Source organism: Equus przewalskii, chromosome 22, assembly GCF_037783145.1.
Source record: "Equus przewalskii isolate Varuska chromosome 22, EquPr2, whole genome shotgun sequence".
NCBI classification, from domain to species: domain Eukaryota; kingdom Metazoa; phylum Chordata; class Mammalia; order Perissodactyla; family Equidae; genus Equus; species Equus przewalskii.
In genome coordinates this window covers 53,484,446-53,507,454 of record NC_091852.1, presented here as the reverse complement: position 1 = coordinate 53,507,454, position 23,009 = coordinate 53,484,446, and the positions used below count along the sequence as shown (strand labels likewise).

The following is a 23,009-nucleotide window of genomic DNA, read 5'->3' as shown; positions in this document are numbered from 1 at the left end:
TTGGCATCCCACATACAAAATGGAGGAAGACTGGCACAGATGTTAGCTCAGCAACAATGTTCCTCAAGCAAAAAGAGGAGGATTGGCACCAGATGTTAGCTCAGGGACAATCTTCCTCAGCAAAAAATAGAAAGTTTAAAAAAAATCAGGAATAAACTTAAAGTACAAAATGTATGCTCTGAAAACTACAAAAGATTGTTGAAAGAAAAACAAAGATCTAAATAAACAGAAAAGCATCCCATGTTAACAAATCGGAGCACTTACTATTGTCAAGATGGCCCTACTACCCAAAGCAATCTACAGATTCACCACAATCCGCATCACAATCCCAGCTGGCTTCTTTGTAGAAACTGGCAAGCTGATTCTAAAATTCACATGGAATTACAAGGGGCTCTAAATTCCCAACAATCTTGAAAAAGAACAAAGCTCAAGAACTTACACTTTCCAGTTTCAAAACTTAGCAAAAGGCAACAGTTATCAATCACCCTGTCCTGATAACAGAAATAAGCCCAGACATCTACGGTCAACTGATTTTCCACAAGGGTGCCAAGGTCATTCAGTGGTAAAAACAGTCTCTTCAACAAGTGGTGCTGAGACAACTAGATATCCCACGCAGAGAATGAAGTGGGACCCCCACCTCAAGTCAAATACCAAAACTAACTCAACATGGATCAAAGAACTAAATGTAACAGCTGAAACTATAAAACTCTTAGAAGAAAACCAGGAAAAATATTCATGACCTTGGATTTAGCAATAGATTCTTAGATGACACCAAAAGCATGAACAACAAAAGAGAAAAATAGACAAACTGGACCTCATCAAAATTAAAAACATTTTTGCATCAAAGGACATTATCAAGAAAGTGAAAAGACAACTGACAGAATGGAGGAAAATATTTGCAAATCATATATTTGATGAGGGCCTACTCTTCACCATATATAGAACTCTCAGAACTCAACAAGACAACATAATCAAAAAGTGGGCAAAGGATCTGAATAGACATTTCTCCAAAGAAGATACACAAATAGGGAATAAGCACATGAAAAAAAATTCTTACTCTTCAGGGAAATGCAAATCAAAACCACATGGAGATACCACTTCACACACACTAGGATGACTGAAACCAAAACGACAGACAGGAAGTGCTGGTGGGGACGTGGAAAAACTGGAACCCTTGTCCACTGCTAGTGGGAATGCAAAATGGTGCAGCCACTGTGGAAAACAGTCTGGTAGTTCCCGAAAAAGTTCAACATAAGTTACCATTTGACTTAGCAATTCCACTCATATGTATATACCCAAGAAAAATAAAAACATACATCCACACAAAGATTTGCACACAACTATTTATTGGAGTATTACACCTAAGAGCCAAAAAGTAGAAACAACCCAGGGCTGGCCTGGTGGTGGAGTGGTTAAGTTTGGCATGCTCCATTTCAGCAGCCCGGGGTTCACAGGTTCGGATCCCAGGTGTGGACCTACACACTGCTCATCAAGCCATGCTGCAGTGGCGTCCCACATACAAAACAGAGGAAGACTGGCACAGATGTTAGCTCAGCAACAGTCTTCCTCAAGCAAAAACAGGAGGATTGGCACCAGATGTTAGCTCAGGGCCAATATTCCTCACCAAAAAAAAGAGTGCAGAAACAACCCAAATGTCCACCAACTGATGAATGGATAAACAAAATATAGTCTACCCATACAATGGCATAGGGTTTGGCCATAAACAGGAATGAAGTACAGATGCCTGCTTCTATGCAGATGAACCTTGACAACATTATGTCAAGTGAAAGCAGCCAGTCACAAAGGACCACATACTGAATGATTCCATTTATATACAATATCTGAAACAGCTAAATCTACAGAGACAGAAAGTGGATTAGTGCTTGCTTAGGGCTCGGGGGGATGGGGAGATAAGGGGATAATGGCTAAAGGGTAGGAGTTTCTTTTTGAGATGATGAAAATCTTCTAAAATTGACTGTGGTGGTGGTTGCACATGTCTGTGAATATAGTACAAACCATTGACTTGTACACTTTAAGCAAGTAAACTGTATGGTATGTAAGTTATATCTCAATCAAGCTACTGCAGAAAGAGGAGGATCTGAGAGGCAGGAGTACTGGGCAGAGATGCGGGTAAACACACAGCAGATGTGAATAATCATTGTAGAAAGTAATGCTGTAAACTGTGATTTTCAAAAAAGTACACAAAGAACACCCAACATTAGCTTCATGAATGTGGGAGAGGCAACCGGAATAGCGTGTCCCAGGTCCTTATGGTGTGTGTGTGGTAGGGGGAGGCAGGGGTCGAGTTATTGATTAACCTTAGGCTTGAAGTATGCGTGGTTGAAATGGACAGGTAACTGCTAAAATGAAAGAATGTGTAACTTCCAAACCAATAGAGCAAAAAATGGAATAAAGAAACTAACAAGCAAAAGTGAAGAGAGATCAGCAAACTACGGTCCGGGGGCCTCATGCAGCCGCCACCTCTTCTGTAAATGAAGTTGTGCTGGAACACAGCCGTGCTTCTGATGTCTGTCCACGGCTGTTTCTGAGCTTAGTGGCAGAGCTGGGGGGCTGCATCAGACCCCAGGTGACCTACAGAGACGGAAGCATTTATAGTCTGTCCTTTCACAGATCGTCTGCTGACTCCTGCATGCAATACTACACAACAGACAGAGAGCAAGAGCTAGTCTGGGTTGCAGCCTCCTTAGCCTCAAAATAAAGACCACATCCCCTCCTCCCTCGTTTCATCAGAGGTACAGGGCTCAATTAGATAAAGATTGGCAGCTGAGCTAGAATCTGTTGCGAATTTTTTCTTTTTCTTCTTCTTCTTTTTCTCCCCAAAGCCCCCCAGTACATAGTTGTATATTGTAGTTGTAGGTCCTTCTGGCTGTGCTATGTAGGACGTTGCCTCAGCATGATGAGTGGTACTAGGTCCACACCCAGGATCTGAACCGGTGAAACCCTGGGCTGGTGAAGCTGAGCTCACAAACTTAACCAACTTGGCCACGGGACCAGCCTCTGAAAGAACTTTTAATAGTCTATGGCCTAGGAAGGTTCTCAACCTGCTCCCCAGCTTCGGCTTCACAACCACCCTCTTCACCACCAGAACCTAACTCCCTAAAACAAAAAGAGGCAGATCCTAATATTTCAACACGAAGAGACCTCAAGTCACATTACATTAAACGCAAGCTGGCAAACACGCATGTGATCCCCCAGATGGTGTGTGTGCGTGTGCGAGGTTCTGAAAAGACACACAGTGATAACCACAGATATCATGGCTTGGGAAGCAATACTGTCACATTTACAGGCAGGTGTAAGAAGTCATGCAGAGATCCTGAGTCCCCTTTACCCAGTCTCCTCCAGTGGTGACATCTTGAAAAACCACAAAGCACAACATCACAGCCAGGACAGTGGCACTGACACACTCCAGGATCTTATTCCCACCTCCCCAGTTTTACATGTACTCCTGCGTGTGTACTTCCTCAGACATGAAGGGTCACGCATCCACCACCACAGTCAAGAGACAGGGCAGTTCCACCACAAGGATCCCTCGCGTCGACCTTTTTAACCGCACCTACCCTCCTTCCATCTCCTCCCAACCACGGCAGCCACTCATCTTGGTCATTTCAAGAGTGTCACAGAAACAGGGCGACAGTGTGTGACCCCTGGGTGTGGCTCCCATCACTCGGCACAACCCCCTGGAGGACACAGGATGCTGTGCAGGTGCAGAGCTGGCGTGTGATGGCCGCCACAGGGGCTGGCAGCCACCTCCAGCTGTGACAAACAAGGCGGCTGTGAACACCACTGCATGGGCTGTGGTGAGCACAGGTCATGTCCTCTCTGTGACAAGCACCTGGGCCTCAGGTGCAGGGCCTCAGGTGCAGGCCGCAGGGCCTCGGCTGCTCCATTTTGTAAGGGCTATCAAGCTGCCCATCCACCAGCACAGGGCATTCTCTCCGCAGCCACGTTCAGTGGGCCCCAGCGTACTGCCTTCAGCCGTGCCCACAGTGTGGAATGACTGCTCAAATCTCTCACACAAGATTATTTAGGAGGTTAAAAACTGAAATAAGACGTAATCCATGCATATTTAGTAGGGATTTTGAAAAACATAGAAATGTATAAAAAAGGAAATAAAGTCCTGTTTCTTCTCTTGAAAAAAGAAGCAATGCTGCTATTCACTCCTAAATCTGCGTACCCAAGCTGCAGACACACGGGGCAGACTCTGTTGCTCTGGTCTGGAACAGAGGCTCCACTCCACCCCGCACACCTCCACTAACCCCGACAGCCCTTGGCTTCGGAGGGACCTCCTCAGTCCTCCTCCTTGGAAGCTGACAGCTGCAGAGGAGGGCACAGCAGCCTTGGCCAGACCAGGGTGAGAGCTCTTCACATAGGGACCACACAGCACCAGGACCGCCAGGCGGGCCCACGGCTGCAGGGCAGTGCCCGCGTGCACAGGAGGGCGCCGAGTTTGGCTCCTGCACCCATCGCCTCACTCCCACTGGAGCAGGGCTGCTTGGCCACTGTGGCGTCTACAAAACCTCTGAGAGCCCAGCAGAGCCTGGGGGCCCCTCGCAGAGGAACAAGTTTAAATGCAGAAAATAAAAACAGAGAGCGACCAGGTCATACATCGAAACATTTTTTGAAACAAACGTATCAGATAGCACTCAACAAAACCTCAGGAGGATGAATATAAAGAGAGCGCGAGATACTGCAAAACCGCAGTGTGAAAGGAAGTCTGATTCCTCCTTGTGCCAAAGCTGGGGTCCTGGTGACCCTGCGGCGTGGTCACTGCCCACTCTAACAGAAGGAAACCTTACGTGTCACTTAGGAGTTAGTGAAGATAAAGACAGTCTTTTTCTAGCCAAGTTCACAGAGTCTCCGAATCCCCAATTCCACAGAACCAGGAAGAACAGGACCAGGTCTCGTCCCCAAGAGATGCTCCCAGCCACCCTGGGCCTGCGTTCTCAGGAGAGGAAGCCGTCCCCACACAGCCACGGGGGCGAGTCTGGGCCCCAAGCCAGGGCGCAAGGAGAGGATGGCTGGCATCAGCTGTTCTAAGGCTGCTGAGAAGGAAGCACAGAGTAGTGGCCCGGTCCGGGACCCCAGCACAAGGTCGGGGGGAGGGCTGGGCCTGGGGTGGGCTGGAGCCAACTCAATGAAAGAAGACCTTCCCTAAAAGCTGAGGTGACGGGGCCTCACCTGGCCCAGTCCATCTGGGGAAACTTGAGCCACTTCTATTTAATGCCCAATTTTCCTGCTTTAACCGCCTGGGTAGGTGGGGGAACAAGGTTTCTCGGGAAAACCCCAAGTGAATGTCAGGAGCCAAGGAGCACACAGTGTGTTTCTGGAAGGGCATGCTCACCTTGGTCAGTGCAAAGGCCACCGTCCCATCGTCCTCAGTGGAGAGATCAAGCAGCTTCTGGTAAAACGCTTCATCATAAGGCCCATCTATTTGCAACGTTTTTCTGAAGGAAAAAGCACCAAAAAAACAGGATGACAAAGCTGCCTGGGCTTGTTTCTTAAACTGCTGACAATGGAACAGTCACACGTCTGCTTTAAAGAACATCGAACGGGCCCTCCTCTCGCTGATGCTAAACCTGGTTCTGAAGCAGCAGTTTTAACAGGGTTGGGAACCCAGCAGGCCGGGGCCGACAGTCCTGCATTTATGACAAATGGTGCCCGGGCTGGAGACCCTAGTGAGGGGGCCGCGTGGAGGAAGGGGGTCCAGGCCAGGGGAACAGCCCTGGTCCTGCCACACGCCAAAGATGTGGACCCCAGGGATCCCCGTCAAGTCACCGGGGACAGACGAGGCTACGGTGAAGGACGCTGACAGCGCCGAGGGCTGGGCGAGCGACTGCTCAGTGGTGGAGCAGCACTGCCCCCTGCAGGCCTGCCAGGCTCACAGGACGTGCTTTCACTTCTAGAAGCAGCAAGTGACCACTGATCTGACAGGACCCTGGTCCTGCTTCCCATGGCACTGAGTCCACAGGCCAGGCCTGGTGCCTGGGGCAGGGAGAGGGGTGGCCAGATGGGCAGTCCTCCCAGGAGGCCTGGGCCGTCCTCCTGTAGGGCTCTCGCCACACTCCTGTCTTGCTCAGGGCTGCTTGGGGCCACACACAGGCCCAGGACAGGCAGGGGCGCCACCGGTTGGGCCTCACCTCTCCTCGGGAAACTCTTCCAGGTACCTCTCGACCCGCCGGTACAGAGGGTAGAGGCCTTCGATGTCCAGCAGGTCCAACATCTGCACCTGGAGGGTTTTGTACAGAAGACAGCCCTTCGGTAACCCCGAGCACTCCGGGGAGTTTTTTCCTACCAAGAACATCAGGGAAAAGGAGAGGTTTACTGTCGAGGACTGAAAAAGGCAGCGGCACAGACCGCACCCTGCCTCACGGAGCTGCTGGGACCAGGACTCGTGGGCACACGGGGCCAGGCACACAGCAAAGGGCGGACACCCATGTCCCCCCTATCTGTGCCTCTCCTCCTCTCAGCATCCTTGCCTCCCACCACACCAGCCCACGTCTAAGTCTACAGACAGACCTTCAGTCCAAATAAGAGAAGGCACAAAACGACCCCGACACCCCAAACATGCCGACATCCCCAAATACACAAGATGGCAACTGCAGAGCCCAAAGCCACAGCCCATGCAGACAGGCGGGTGACCACACCGAGGACGGTGGTCAAAGCCACTGCTGACAAGCTGGCAGCAGGGAGCCATCATCTCAGAGATGCTGGGGGAACAAAGGCCACTCCACACTCAAGCGTTCTTGGGTCCCCTGCCGGGGACCAGGTGCCACAAGGGCTGGAGAGAGACAGGGTCCGACCCATCTCTCACCCCTGGAAGGAGCAACCACATCCCATGAACAAAAAGAACAGCACTGCAGACGGTCCGAGTCCCTGCAGGGCGTAGCTGTGGCTGTGTGCGGTCCTGATGTGCTGACCGCCAAAAGACACACTTGCCACGTGGGACAGAATACAAGCACACGGACCCAGCCGGAGGGATCTGTTAAGTCACAGGCCGCCCACGCAGCGGAGCACCTCCATGTGGTCAGTGACAGTTCCAAACACACTTGCTGAGACTGATGGGTTTATGCTAATCAGGCAGAAACATCAGATTATGAAACAGCACGCAGAGCATGACCACACATCCTGCAGGTCACGCATGTGTCCACGTATGTGTCCAGGGGACGTCAGGAAGAAAGGTCCCCCGGGGTCAACAGTGCCCCAGCAAACAGCATCCACGTGGAGTCCTTCCAGACACGTTCCGTCTACTGAAATCCAGTTATGTGCCGAAGTATGAGCATAATTTCACCAAAATTTTCTAAGATGATCAGGTATCACTTTTGCAATAAGACAAAAACCCACAAAATTCACCTGTGCCGAGAAAAACTTGGCATGAGGGACAAAGGTGCTTTGTTGTGCCTGGGTGGCCGCAAGGCAAAAATGACAGCAGCTGAAAGCCACGTAGGAGCAGGGCTGCCGTTCCCCCCACATCACACCCTACGGTGTCATCAGGGCTCCAAGAGGGCACACGGGGCTGTAGGACAGACACTGAATAATCTGAGTCCCAAATAAGCTCCTGGCTATGGCTCCACGTACCACAGACCTGAGTGTGTCGTGGAGCCACCAGCAGATGAGAAAGGGGCAAACGCAGAGCCCGAGGACATTCATAGCAGAAACCCAAACCTGCCACCAGGCCGCCTTGGAGCCCGGGCGCCCCGGAGTCCCAGCAGCCCACTAGGGAGTCTGTGAGGACAGGGCTTAAAGGAAGAGGCACCTGGAGAGACAGTCCCCATGTGCCTGCGGTCACGCCTATCTGCGAACTGCTGCCAGCTGGGGCCACCCTCTGCCCTGAAGGGCCTTGCTCTATGGGACTCTGACTCCTGTGCCTCAATTCTCCATGTCTAAGAAACAGGCCAAGGAAAACCCACCCTCAGGGCCACAATGAGGATGGAGGGGACAATGCAGAGAAAGCGCTCAGCAAACCACAGAGGATGCAGACACGTGGGATGGTATTTCAGGGAAAGCCCTATGGCCCACACGTGTGCTGCAATTAACAAATCCATGTGAAAGATGAGGGATGGAGCCTCCCACCCCGGGGCTGCAAGGTGAGAGGCCAGGGCTGGGGAGCCCTGGTGTGCCCAGGCTGCTCCTGTAGAAGCTCCGTGAGGCCAGGCCGCACCCTTGCCCGCCCACCTACCCACCCAGACCTACCTTGGCGGCGCAGTGTCCTGCTGAAAGGGCTGGCTTCACAGACACGTGGGCCCTGTGGCCCAGGCCCCAGCCTCAGGGCGCCCACCCGGCCCTTGTCTGAACCACTCAGCAGCACCCGCGTGATGACGCGCACCAGCTCCCGGATCACGGCCCTCGTGCAGTTGGGCCCACCGGCCAGGCCGTTGGATGGGAAGAAGAATGGCTTCAGGTGGCGGGCAAGCTCCCTCCGGTCAGCCACCGGGCCACGGGCGTCTGTGCAGCCGTAAATCAGCTCACCGTTCTTCCGGTGGGGAGGGAGACAGGGGATCGTCAGCCTCAACAGCCCGGCAGGAAACCACCTCACTCCCCACCACTGGCAGGCGAAGGGAGGCGACATTTCACACGGGCCCTGTCCGACGACACTGCACACTGCAGCCCTGCGGGGACACCCACCCTCACACACAATGTCACTGACCAACAGGCAAATCCCACGGAATGTGAAAACGAAGAAAAGTTCTAAAAACTGGAGACCAGAGTCCTGGCCTGAAACGCAAACCCCGAGACCAGGACAGGCAGCACACTGGCAGCTCAAGCAAACTCGGCCTGAGGCCCAGACTCCCAGAGACCCAGCCCATTACTCGAGAGGCTGCGTGACATGGTGCCACCAAGGGGGACACGGCGTCAGTCCAACCCTGAGCGGGCAAACTTCCGGCCAGGGTGGACGTCTGTCGGCCGCCAGCATCCCAGAGGGCTTCTGTCCTCTCTGACAGGCTGGGCCTGGCTCCCGCCAGAATGGAGAAAGTTGCCAGCATCACTAATGTGGAAATCTTCATCTTCAAGGCCATCTTGCCTTCTAAAACCAAGTCCAGCAAAGAAACCCCTTATGGCACCAACATTCTCAGGGCTGCAGGCAGGAACGCCCAATGGGCCTCACCCCAGGACTTTTCTGGGGGCCTCTGGTGTCTAGGGTAAAAGCCCCTAAGGGATCCCTGGTCTCCACAGATCTGAGCAGCAGCCAACCCTGGGGAGTGACGAACAACTTGCACCCAGTTTCCCATCTGTGAGACGGTATAGTCAGCAGCCTCCAGACGGTCCCCACTGGCCCCCTCCCTCGACAATCACACCCTGTAGTCCTCTCCAGGAGGTCTGGTCTGTGTGACCAACAGAATACAGGCAGAACAACAGACCATCCCTGGCAAGATTAAGTTATAAAAGATGCTACAGCTTCCGTCTTGATGGCTCTCTTCTCAGACCACAGCGGCCACACTGAGCAGCCCCGTGGAGCCCCATGTGGCCAAGAACTAATGCCTGCTGCCCATAGCTGCAGGCCCATCCTGGGAGCAGGGCCCCTGGCCCCAGCCAAGCCTGCAGATGGGATACAGCCTCAAGAGGAACCCTGAGCCAGAACCAGCTATGCTGCTCCTCAATTCCGGAACACGGAAACTGTGAGATGACAAGTGGCTGTTGGGCAGCAGTGATGAGACAGACGAGGACAGCCCCTGCTCTACCCTGAGCTGGTGAATGGGGTCCACCCAATCCAAGAAGAGGTGTGGACGGGGCATTCCTTCAACAACGAGGTTAGGATTCAGCAGCATCGTGCCTCTCCTGAGAGGCCCCTATCAGAACTGTCAGAGCTCACAGGTGTGGGTGTCTAGGGCAGTGGGGACACAACTGAGGCCACTGCTGGCCACGGGACCAGGGGAAACCACTGAGAGACGCTGACCCTTGAGACTGCCTTACAGCGGGAGGAGATGTACCCAGCAAGGGGAAAGTGGGAGCTCCTGGGAGGAAAGCAGGCCAAGACAAAGTGCCGAGGCGAAGCCAGGTGCCAGGGGCTGGGGCAGCCTTAGCCCGTCAGGATGCTGGCCCTTGAGCAGGTCAAGGAATCAATGTCACATACTCCAGGAGTTTCAGGATGCCAAGCCCGTGGAACTAAAGGACCATGCCCAGACACCCTCATCTTCAAGGTCACAGAGCCCCATCAGGGACCAGAGCACCAGAGCTCACTTGGCTCAGTCCAGACACCCAGTGGCCCCACCCCAGAAGTGCCATAAAACAGAAGCAACTCTTACCTTAAAGATCTTTAAGTTGTTCTGGGCCTCCTGTAACAAGCTTTTCAAGGCAAAGTGCATTCTCTGCTTATTTCTAAAAGGGGAAAGTTTTGATAGAATTACAAGCAGTCTTTGCTTCTGCATTCACCTGCCTCTGGCTCAGGGGATGCGCCTGAGAGCAGCTGCTCAAGGTCTCCAGACTTTGCCGGTCAAGGAGCCGCATTCTCTCCACTCCTCCTCACAGAGGCACACACAACACGGCCCCTAATCCCCAACCTGCTCTCTGCCCCTTCTTCATGGCAACATCTCCCCAGCCTCTAGATCCCACAGGTAACCTTCGAGAACCTATGGAGGCAACCCTGACCCCAGGCAGAACCTGAAGCCCTACCCAGGGGCCTGGCTATCTGCAGATGAGTAGCCCCCACCTCACGGAAGGCCCCCCCCACCACCCCCACCTCACAGAATGCCCTCACCATTGCCTCCACCTCACAGAATGCCCCCCCACCACCCCTACCTCACAGACTGCCCCCACCACCGCCCCCACCTCACAGAATGCCCTCACCGTTGCCCCTACCTCACAGAATGTCTCCCCACCACCCTCACTTCAGAGTGTCCCCACCTCAGAGAACACCCCCCACAACCCCTGCCTCACAGAGTGTCCCCACCTCACAGAAAGTACCCCCACCATCCCTACCTCCAGGGAAGGTGGCACTAAGGACAAAGGAGAAATGTTTTCTTACCCAGAATAGAGATCGAGGGGACAGTATTTACTTATCTGCTTCCACTTCCCAGTTGCCACCTGTTAAAAAACCACCGTATGGTGTCAGTGATTGGACTGGGGGCAGCACTGGGCTAACTCTTAACACACAGAACAGCCAAAGGACTGAGATGACACAGGTGGCTGAAGGTCCTAGCAGATGCCACCACCTCTGGGTGCACATCACTAGCTGGGGCAGGAGAGGGGGAGGGCTGGACTCCAACCCAAGGAAACCTCAACCCTCCTCTGAGAGCCTCACATGGCTGCCAGCCCAGCCCTCCACAGTGAGTAGGGAAGCAGAAGCAAGCTAAATGACATGGCTAAATTTTGGTAATCAGATGAATAAATCTTTAAAATTATAATATCCAGCAAAGTGAGGTGTGGCTAACAAGTAATTTTGTATTATCAGCAAGAAGATAAATTGGCACAACATTTTGAAAGGCAACTTGCTGTTTTCCATCAAAATTTTAACTGTGGGTGTGCCCTGACTTGGCAAATCTACGAGGAATCACCAGGTCAAGGATGTTCAAGGAGAAACCATATGTTAAACCACAAAACTAGTCTCAATAAATTTAAAAGACATGAAATCATCCAAGTGTTCTCTAAACTCAGTGGAATGAAATTAGAAATCAATAACAAAAGGGAATTTGAGAAATTCACAAATACGTGAAAACTGAACACATTCCTAATCAACAATGAGTCAAAGAAGAAATCAGAAGGGAAATCAGAAAATAAATTAAGACAAAAATGAAAACACAGGGGGCCCAGCCCTGTGGCCAAGTGGTTAAGTTCGCGTGTCCTGCTTCAGTGGCCTGGGGTTTCACAATTCAGATCCTACACGCAGATGTGGCACCGCTCATCAGGCCATGCTGAGGTGGTGCCCCACATAGCACAGCCAGAAGGACCTACAACTAGAATATACTACTATGTACTGGGGGGCTTTGGGGAGAAGAAGGAGGGAAAAAAAAAAAGAAGCTTGGCAACAGATGTTAGCTCAGATGCCAGTCTTTAAAAACAAAAAGAAATGAAAACACAATATACCAAAATTTATGGGAGGCAGAGAAAAAGCAGTACTTAGAGGGAAGTTTATACTTGTAAACACCCAAATTAAAAAGAAGAAAGATCTCAAATCAATAACCTAATTTTCTACCCTAACAAACTAGAAAAATAAGACCAAACCAAATCCAGTGTAAGCAGAGGGCAGGAAATAGTAAAGATTAGAGCAGAGATAGATGAAACAGAGAATAAGAGGGAAAAATGGAGAAAGTGAACAAAACCAAAAGTTATTTCTTTGAAAAGATCAACAAATATGACAATCCTTTGGCTAGATCAAGAAAAAAAGAGGCAGGACTCAAATGACTAAACTCAGGAATGGAAGAATGGACAAAAGTATCAACCCTGCAGAAATAAAAAGAATTTTAGAGGAATACCATGAACAATCGTAAGCCAACAAATTAGAGGAAATGGACAAACTACACAACTACCAAAACTGACTCAAGAGAACATAGAGAATCTGAACAGACCAATAACAAGAGACTGAATCAGGAATCAAAACTCTTCCAACAAAGAAAACTCCAGGACCAGATGGCTCTACTCGTGAATTCTACCAAATGTTTAAAGAATCAACACCAATACTCAAACTCTTCCAAAAAACTGAAGAGTGGAGGGAAGGAACCACTTTCTAGTCATTCTGTAAAGCCAGTTATTACCCTGGTACCAAAACCAGACAAAAACATCACTAGAAACCAGTATCCCTTAAGAAAAAGTCCTCAACAAAAACTAACAAACCAAATTCAGCAGCATGTTGAAGGGATTATCCATGTATAATCATGTGGGATTTATCCTGAAATACAAGGGTGGTGCAACATATGAAAACCAGTCTACGCACTACATCAGATTAACAGGAAGAGGAAACACCTTCCGATCATCTCAGCTGATGCGGGCAGGACAAGCATTTGACAAAATTGACATTTCCATGTGCAAAAAAAAAGGAAACACTCATAAAGAACAACTATGACAGACTCATGGTGAATCCTACACTCTGGCGAAAAACTGAAAGCCTTGCCCCTAACATCAGAAACAAGATAAGGATGTCCACTGCAAATTCTAACCAAAGCAATTAGGACAAAACACAAATAAAGGGCATCCAGATTGGAAAGGAAGAAGTAAAACTATCTCTCTCTCTATTTACAAGTGATCTGATCATATACAGAGAAAATCCTAAGAAACTACCAAAAGAAAAAGAAAAATCAGAGCAAATAAGTTCATCAAGAAAGCATAAAAGATCAATATGCAAAGACCAATTGCATTTCTCACCTCACACCCATTAGGATGTCTACTATCAAAAGACAGAAAAGAACAAGAGTTGGCGAGGATGTGAGGAGATCGGAACTCCTGTATACTGTGCTGGGAATGTGCAATGGTCCAACTGCTCTGCAAAACAGCCTAGTGGTTCCTCATAACTAAAAGCAGAATTACCATATGATCCAGCAATTCTCCTTCTGTGTGTAGACCCCAAAGAACTGAAAGCAGAGTCTCAAGGAGATACTTGTACGTCCATGTTCAAAGTAGCATTATTCACAGCAGCCAAAAGGTGAAAGCAACCCCAGTGTCCATCAGTGGATGATGGATGAAGAAAATGTGGTAATACATTCAATGGAATATTATTCAGCCTCAAAAAGGAAGGAAATTCTGACACATATGACAGCATGGATGAAACTTGAAGACATTACGCTAAGTGAAATAAGCCCATCATAAAAGGTGAGCGACTGTATGATTCCCCTTATATGAGGTCCGTACAATAAGTAAAATTCAGAGATAAAAACTACAATGGTGGTTGCCAGGGGCTGGGGAAAGAAAGAAATGTCAAGTTTTTTAATGTACAGAGTTTCAGCTTTGCAAGATTAAAAACGTTCTGGAGACAGATGGTGGTGATAGCTGCACAACAACATGAATGTGCTTAACACCATTGAACTGTCCACTTAATGGTTAAGACGGTAAATTTGATGTTACATGTATTTCACAATTAAATGTATATATTAAAGAATCAGTTGTATTTCTATGCAATAAATAACCTAAAAATGAAATAAAAGAAAATTCCATTCACAGTAGCATCCAGAAATATAAAATACTTAAGAATAAATTTAACAAAGGAATTATAAGACTTCTACACTGAAAACTATAAAACATCACTGAAAGAAACTAAAGACCTAAATAAATGGAAAAAACATCCTGTATTCACAGATTATTAATACCGTGAAGGTGGCAATACCTCCAAGTTGATCCGCGCTTCAACAGGCTCCCTATCAACATCCCAGCTGAGAAAACTGAGAAGCTAAAGGCATTGAAATTGAAAAGGAAGAAGTAAAACTCTCAATTCACAGAGGACATGATCCTATACATAGAAAATTCCAAATAATCTACAAGAAAACTCCTAGGGCTAATAAACAAATTCAGCAAAGCTGCAGGGTACAAAATCAATGCACAAAAATTAGTTGTGTTTCTATACACCAACAATGAACAATCCAAAAAGGAAATTAAGAAAGCAGTTCCATTTACAATCACATTTATAATATTACAAAAGAACAAGATACCCAGAAATAAACTTCACCCAAGTAGTGAAAGACTTGAACACTGAAAACTACAAAATGTCGCTGAGAGAAATTAAAGGTCTAAATCAGTGGAAAGACAGCCTGTGTTCACCAGTTATAAGACTTAACATCATGAATACAGCAGTACTACCTGAAGTGGTCTACTGATTCCTGCAGTTTCAGTCAAAATTACATGTCTTTTTTTAAAGAAATGAAAAATCCAATCCTCAAATTCATATCTAATTGTATGGGCCCCCAATAGCCAAAACAATCTTGAAAAAGAAGAACAAAGCTCGAGGACTCACATCTCCTGATTTCAAAACTTATAATAGGGGCCAGCCCCGTGGCTGAGGCTTGGGCGGCCCAGGGTTTCACTGGTTCGGATCCTGGGCGTGGACGTGGCACCGCTCATCAAGCCATGCTGAGGCGGCATCCCACATGACACAACTAGAAGGAGCCACAACTAAAACTACACAACTATGTACTGGGGGGCTTTGGGGAGAAAAAGCAGGGGGAAAAAAAGAAGAAGAAGAATATTGGCAAGAGTTGTTAGCTCAGGTGCCAATCTTTAAAAAGAAAAGAAAAAAATAAAGTTATAGTAATCAAAACAGTGTGATCTGGCATAAAGACAGATATATAGACCAAGAGAATAGAATAGAAAATCCAGAAATAAACCCTCACATATATGGTCAAACAGTTTTCCACAAGCGTGCCAAGGCCACTTGATGGAAAAAGACAGTTTTTTCAACAAACGGTGCTGGGAAAACTGGATATCCATAGGCAAAAGAATGAAGCTGGACCTCTTCCTCACACCATATACAAAAATTACCTCAAAATGAGTCAAAGACCTAAACATAAGAGCTAAAACTGTACAACTCCTAGAAGAAAACATAGGGGAAAAGCTTCATGACATTGCATTAGGCAAAGTTTTCTTGGATATGACACCAAAGGCAGAGGCAACAAAAGAAAAAGTAGACAAATTGAACTTTATCAAAATTAAAAACTTTTGTGCATTAAAGGACATTATCAACATAAAAAAAAGGCAACCAACAGAATGGGAGAAAATATTTGCAGATCACAAATCTGATAAGAGATTAATATCCAGAATATATAGAGAAGCCCAAAAACTCAACAAAAAAAAACCACCCGATTCAAAAATGGACAGAAGACTTAAATAGACATTTCTCCAAAGAAGATAAACAAACGGCCAATGAGCATGTGGAAAGATGCTCAACATCACTAACCATCCATTAAGGAAATGCAAATCAAAACCACCATGAGACACCCCTGCACTCATTAGGATGGCTATAATCACAAACAGGGACAATAACAAGTGCAGACGAGGATGAAATTAGAACCTGCATACCCTGCTGGTGGGACTACAAAATAGTGCAATAGCTGTGGTAAACAGCCTGATGCATCCTCAAAAAGGTACAAAATTTCCCTAAGACCTAGGAATTCCACTCCTAGGAATTTACCTGAGAGAACTGAAAACCGGGACTCAAACAAGTACATGTACACGCACGTTCACAACAGCCGAAAGGCGGAAACCCACATGTCCCTCCACAGATGAAGGGACAGACGGAATACCCCCACACAAGGGACTGCTGATCAGCCACCAAAGGAGTGAAGTGGTTAACACGCTACCACATGGATGAAGCTCACAACCATTACGCCAAGTGAAAGAGAACAGTCACAAAAGGCCACATGCTGTGTGATTCCATTGAAATGAAATGTCCAGAACAGGCAAATCCACACAGACAGGTGGTTGCCAGGGGTTGGCAGGATGGGGGACTGGAAAGCAACTGCTAATGGGGACAGAATTTTTTTTTGAGGTGATGAAAATGTTCTGGAATTAGATAGTGGTGATAGTTGCACGATCCTCTGAATATACTAAAATCCACTGAATTATACTCCTCAAAAGGGTTCATCTTAGGGTATATGAATTATACCTCAACTTAAAACAAAAAAAAAGGGGCTGGCCCAGTGGTACAGCGGTTAAGTTTGCATGTTTCGCTTCGGTGGCCCGGGGTTCGCTGGTTCAGATCCCAGGTGCAGACATGGCACCGCTTGGCAAGCCATGCTGTGGTAGGCGTCCCACATATAAAGTAGAGGAAGATGGGCACAGATGTTAGCTCAGGGCCAGTCTTCCTCAGCAAAAAAGGGAGGCAGATTGGCAGCAGATGTTAGCTCAGGGCTAATCTTCCTCAAAAAAAAACCAAAAGGTGAATATGAACTATTTGTGGAAAAAAGTAAATCATAAATATCTACATTTTCTTCATTCTTCTGAAAACTCTAGGTGGTCACACCTCAGGCCCAGCCACCCATCACAGCTCTGTGCATGGAAGGAAGCTGGGCCACCAGCTCTTCTCACCTTGAGGTGCTGGTGCATGCAGTAACGACACACCTTATGCTTCATCTCATGCGTAACATCACTGGAGAAGGGGATAAACCCACATTTTGGCTGCAAAATAAACAAGGGAGGAAAAATTGCTCAGGGAGAAATCACATACCTTTAAGTAGATATATAACTAACTGTGGTCACGTGCCACAGAACAATCTTTCGGTCAACTATGTACTGCACATGTGATGGCGGTCCCATAAGATCAGCACCACACAGCCTAGGTGTGCAGGCTACACCATCTAGGTTTATGTAAGTGCCCTCTATGACGTTTGCACAACCACAAAATCACCTAATGACGTGGTTCTCAGAACATATCCCCATCGTTAAGTGACTCATGATTGTACAAGACAATGAAGTACAACACCCAGGAGAATCAGCAAGCGTCAGATGTAAACATTCCCGAAAGCTGCTTTTATCTTCAGGCCCCAGTAGGAACTGATGCTTCCCTCACTGTATCATATACTCACCTCTGCTGCTAGAGAATCCAAGGCCAGACTCTCAGTGGGGAAAAAAGTGGTGCCTCAATTGCTGGCTTGACAAAGTACAGCACAGAGTGTTTTCATTACAGAAGGCGACTGGAAAGACTCTGGGAGTGCAGATCGGCCTCGAGCCCCCAGCTCCAGGAAGCAGAACCCCACTCCCTCTGACAAGAACTCATGAACAGGGAGGCGGCCATTTGACAGTGGCTGGGCCCCCAGAATGTCTGGAACTCTGGTTGCCTCTCAAAAGCCATAGTTTCTGGACACATCCAATGTGCAAGACCCAGGCTTAGCATCGGGCACTAGAGACCACGCTGCCTGTCGTCTGTGATGCCTGGGACACTCACCCTCTGGTTGGGGAAGCAGAACATCAATCCAGGCTCTGAGTGCTCAAGGCCAAGGGCATAACCCAGAAGTCACCGCCACAGAGGTTTGGAGGAAAGAGACAAATAAAGGCCTGGCCTGGACGTCTGGGCTTCCTGAGGGAGACTCAGGCAGCCACCCTGGATGCTGGGCAGCAGGGCTGAGGCCTGGGGCCTGGCCCTTCTCCAGCCATCTCTGGCCTTTGTTGCCCCCACCTTGGGATTGCTGGCCTTGACAAACCAGGCCTTGAGAGTCACTCGGGTTTCTGTCCCTCTAGCGACGTCCCCCTGAGCAGGACTGAAGCAAAGGAACGGAGTGCCACTCAATCTAACAGGCGACCCTCGAAGTGAGCTCCAGGAACGTGGCGTACAGTGTCACCGAGCAGCCAAGAGGGCACAGCTGGGAAGGAGTTCAGGAGGGGCCTGCTGAGCTGCACCCACCAGGGAAAACAGGGTGGGCAGAACCCTACACACTTCCTTCAAGTGGCCGTCGGCCTGGGTTTGTCCCTGGCTGGCTCCCCATCATGAGCCTATCCCTGGGGGTCCGGGAAGCCATGCCCCTTGGGTCTGGCCGGTGGGACAAGCCAGAGCAGCAAGGTGATGGGGGCAGGCACGGAAGGAGCAGGAAGCCGAGTCTCTGGGAGCTGGTGGGCTGCCTGGGCCCGAGAGGGGATGCAGGGCCCAGCGTGGGGAACACCAGGAGCTTCTGTGGGAAAGTGCTCTCCAGGTAGCTGACTCACAGATTCCCTGCTCCCCACACCTTTTGTCCCTTAACAGAAGTTCACCTTGATCTCTACACACAGAATGGGCCGGTGCTCTGCAAAATGGTAGGTCTGAAGTCGGGCTAAATTGGGAAGGCACAGAGCATAACCACTCAGAGTGTCCAGGTCCTTGTCACAGCGAGATTCTGGAAAAGAGAGCAAGGAAAATACCTGAGAACCACTGCAAGAGAGATCACCAGACCCTGTGGCAAAGTGCGGCCCCCTGTGTGGCCTCCTGTGGAGGAGGAGCCAGCCGTGCCCAAGAGAGGCCTGGCCTTGGCCTCCGCGTCCTGGAAGGTCATTTCTAAGCCTGGACATCCTGCCTGAGGAGCGTCTGTGTTTGCCGTGGAGGCTGAGTCACATGACTGTAACACCGAGATGCGTGCTAGGGTGTGGGCCCTGCAGGATCAGCTTGACGTGCGGAGGGGCTGGGGGTTGAGGGCAGCCGCAAGGCAGTCAGTGTGTCCACACACCAGGCCCCAACAAAACCTGGACACCACAGCATGGGGAGCCTCCCTGGTTGGCGTTCCTCCATGCGTGTGGCCACACATGGCTGCTGGGAGAAGCAAGTGCTATCCATGACTCCAGCAGGAGAGGACACCGGGAAGCCATACCAAGTCTCTTCTGGACCCACCCCAGTGCCTCATCCCTCAGCTGGCTTTAATCTGTGTCCCTTTGCTGTGACAAGTCATAACCAGGAGGATAACAGGGAGCTCTGTGGAATCCTTCTAGCAAATTATCAGACCTAAGGTTGCTGCTGGGGACTCTGAAACGTGCAGTTGTCAGCAAAATGAGGGTGGTCTCAGAGACTGCACCCCAGTTCTGTGACGCGCCTCAGCCAGGCGCTCAGAGAGGAAGAAGGAGCAGGCTCTACCTTCCTCTTGAAGCTGCTCCTTCAGAGAGCCCAGACGCAGCTACTCCCTGAGCACTGGCTGCAAGCAGCTGCAGTGGACAGGCACGGAGGGTGGGCCTCCAGGCCCAGGGGAAGCGGCTTTCTTCCTTCTACCTAACGAGGCTGACGACAAGTCATCATCACAACGGGGGACAGTCCTCATTACTATCCAGTGGCACAAACTTATATGCTAAATATAAAATGACGATGGTAAGGGGCGCTGGCAGCTGGGGGGCAGACCCCAGAGCAAGCCTCAGTATGTCTTCCTCTAAATGAGGAAACAGCCCAGACACAGTCGCAGCTCTGAACACGGCTGCGGCCTCCCTCCCTCTCACTGGCCCTTTCCACACGTGGAGCCCTGTCATCGCTGCTCCCCAAACAGGAAGCTCCAGGGCACAAGTGTGCTGCTTGCTTTAATTTTCCTAATCAAATACGGAAGGATTTTTACATTGGCAACTGTACCCTGACTGCCTGACACGTGTCAGGAGAAGGTAATTCCATCCTCTACTATACAGACTTTATGCCTTTGTCTCTGACTGTGAAAGGAATGCCTTAGAGCTGGTTGCCGTCATTACCGAAGGAACAAAATGCAGCAAAGGTGCATGAGATGATGGAGGGGGAAGTACATAGGCGACCTTGGGGAGGGTACGCCAGGCGAGGTACATAGGGGATGGGGGGAGGGTATGCCAGGCAACCAGGGGAGGTACATAGGGGACGGGGGAGGAACGGCCCACAAAAATTCATGTCTCCCACCTTCCCCGGGGAGGACAAGCAGGCCGGGCAGATTCCAGCTTCTGGGAGAAGATCCTCAGGACTGCCGACCCTCTAGCGCCTGGCCCACACTCCATGGGTCAGGTCCACCCTGGTTTTCCTTTTGACTTCTCCAGGCCACCTGCAGCTACTTTCCCTTCCCCACGTGCCCCCTAACTCCTTCAGCTCCCTCCCAAATGCATCTTTGTTTCTCTTAACTGGTTGTTGGTCATCTATCCTCCGCAGTGATCCAGGTATCCGATGCCCAGAAGTGTATTCACCAGCTCCTAGGGTTCCCACCTGTGAGAGTAAGCCTCTGGCAAAAGAACTGCTGAAATCTACATGTGCCTGACATTAGCGATAACGTCTAACACTCCTCAAATGGAACACGTAAAATTACAAACAAAATTTGTGTTAGAGACCCTTACCTGGTCTTTCAGACTGTACCTTTAAACAGAGCTGCTTCACAAAGTCCAGAGGCAGCTGAACAACTTCCTGTAAAAACAAACACAAGAGGCTCAGAGTGGGCCGCACAACAACGCAATGCCACAGAACTGAGCACCTAAAAAGTTAAGATGGTAAATACTATGTCACGCATATCTGACCACATGACAAAAACACTAGTGTGTGGGTTTCAGGACGGAAAGCCACCCTCTCACTTCACAGACACTTCCAGAGTAAACCCAGGCACTGATGTTCCCGTGCGCTAAGAGCCACGGGCCCTCCTCAGAGCGGCTGGCGGCCCTTGTGGTGGTGACCAGCAGCACAACCCAAGGCACCCAGTCAGTCTGCCCAGAGCACCCCTCATACGCCGATCCTCTGCTCACCGCGACCTTGGCTCAGTCCTCATCCTCGCAGTGTCTGGGGACGCCAGGGCAGGGCCAGAGGCAGGTCTCTGCCTGCACTAACGTTCCTTACCAGCTGTCTCCTCAGACAACCCAAGGCTTCCCGCACTCCTGCCCAAGCAGGAGCTCGAAAAGAGTGATCGCACGTCAATGGCCAGTGAGACGTCCCTGCACCCATCAGCCACGGGACTCACGGGGACAACACTCAGTGCATTTGGGCGAAAAACAAAGAGCAACTTCTCTCCACTTTGCTGTTTCTTTGCAATTTCCCAAAGTAAGAGTTTTTATTTAATCCACCATGTTCCCCATGCTTCCAGGGTAGTAGCATTCTAACTTCTGAAGAAGCCCCACAGGGATGCAAGAGACCTGCCTAGAATGAGAATGCCGGGATCCTGTCAGAAGGTACATCACGCCTTCTCCATCCCACACTGTCACATGGCTGCCCTATCACACGGATGTACCCATGCTGGCCCGTGGCTGCCCTGTCACATGGATGCAGCCACGATGGCCCGTGGCTGCCCCATCACATGGATGCAGCCACACTGGCCCGTGGCAGCCCTGTCACATGGATGCAACCACACCAGCCCGTGGCTGCCCTGTCACACAGACATGCCTCTGCCGTCCAGCCTGGTGGAGTCAATCGTCTGCTTCCCAGCCTGCTGTGCCAACTTAAGTCGTGATTTTGTCATTTACATAAAGATGGTATAAACTGATAAAAGTTGAGTTACTAAAAAACTTGGTCCTGAATTAGGTAAAGTGAAACAATGAAAAAGAGCGGGAATTATAAAAATTCAGAATTCAAAATGTGGATCATCTCACAAAATCCAAGTTCTCACTCCACTTTAAAGAAGCCAAAAGTACAAGTGGGCAGGTGACAGATGGATGCCATGGCAAGAATGATAAAGAAATGCACCAAGATCCTCTCTCAAAGAAATGCCTTGGCCTGCGCACCACGAGAGCAAGCCTAAGAGGCCAAGGCAACCTGCTGCAAACGCCTCCGTCAATGCACAGTGGGAGTCCCAACACTCACCCGCTGGGAAAAGAAGTTGTGGCCAACAGAGGAGTCATCAATGCCGTGACAGAAACATGGGGAGGAGCAAACAGGATCGAGTCCAGAGCCCTCAGTGACTCAGCTACTCTCAGCACAGCATCTGCTGCTGCTCAGCCTAAGTGCACAGTCACCAAGGTAAAAAGCAGATCTGTATTTCTCTACACAACTTTAAATCCCTGATTTTATGAGTTCTGTTTGTGTTTTAAGTGAGAATAAAATGTTGACAGTAGGCATCCTTCTTAACATTTGGCTACATTTACCAAGCCATCATCCAGATTCCTGAACCAGTTTGAACCACGCCATCCTGACTGACAGATGGAGAAACAGGCGGCCCCTACCCAACCCTGGGAGGACGGTGATCCTCAGCAGGGCCCTCCGCCAGCACCTGCACAAAGTCTTAACTCAGGAAGAACCACAGTTAAGACCACAGAAGTCCTCTCACAGACATGTAACTTGGAAGGCGTGGCCACACCAGCTTCCTGCTGACGGGCATACGCCCCCAAAGGGAGGGCTGCTGAGAAGGACAAAGAGCCGCCATCCTGGAGGGGGCTCAGCAGGTGAGCAGCACGCCTACAGTCTTCCAGAAGCTCCCTCAGGAGAAGAGCATCCCCTTACTCATCATGCACCATGGCCCCACCATCGCTTCCATCACATCAAGGTCAAATGTGAAGTCGAGGCCACCCGGGTGCCATCCAACCTGGGGAGGACTGAGTCCACAAAAATGAGGTGAATTTCTAAAACTCCATCAGTGTCTCCGCTACCCTTGGTACTCAGGATGCAAACACCTGGAGGCACCAGGGAACCACCTCTTCCCATCTCTGACCTCCAGCTCACATGGAGACAGGCCCAGACCAGTCCCCAAACCAGCTGGGCAGGG

The 23,009-nt window shown here is 49.8% G+C and overlaps 1 protein-coding gene across 4 annotated transcripts in view; it reads right to left on the bottom strand.

Moving 5' to 3' along the window:
• The window catches only part of IPPK (inositol-pentakisphosphate 2-kinase), a 49,005-nt gene that overhangs the window by 14,497 nt on the left and 11,499 nt on the right, over positions 1–23,009 (bottom strand). For all 4 annotated transcript variants that reach the window (XR_011531740.1, XM_070590564.1, XM_070590563.1 and 1 more), the window contains exons 4-11: positions 20,665–20,731; positions 18,619–18,740; positions 16,963–17,052; positions 10,982–11,040; positions 10,263–10,335; positions 8,212–8,491; positions 6,159–6,309; positions 5,363–5,465 (exon numbers count right to left, since the gene is read on the bottom strand). Coding sequence is in view for 3 of the 4 variants with exons in the window: in XM_070590564.1 (XP_070446665.1) it covers positions 5,363–5,465; positions 6,159–6,309; positions 8,212–8,491; positions 10,263–10,335; positions 10,982–11,040; positions 16,963–17,052; positions 18,619–18,740; positions 20,665–20,731 (945 nt within the window). In the remaining variant the exon portion in view is untranslated. The remainder of the gene's footprint in view (positions 1–5,362; positions 5,466–6,158; positions 6,310–8,211; positions 8,492–10,262; positions 10,336–10,981; positions 11,041–16,962; positions 17,053–18,618; positions 18,741–20,664; positions 20,732–23,009) is intronic.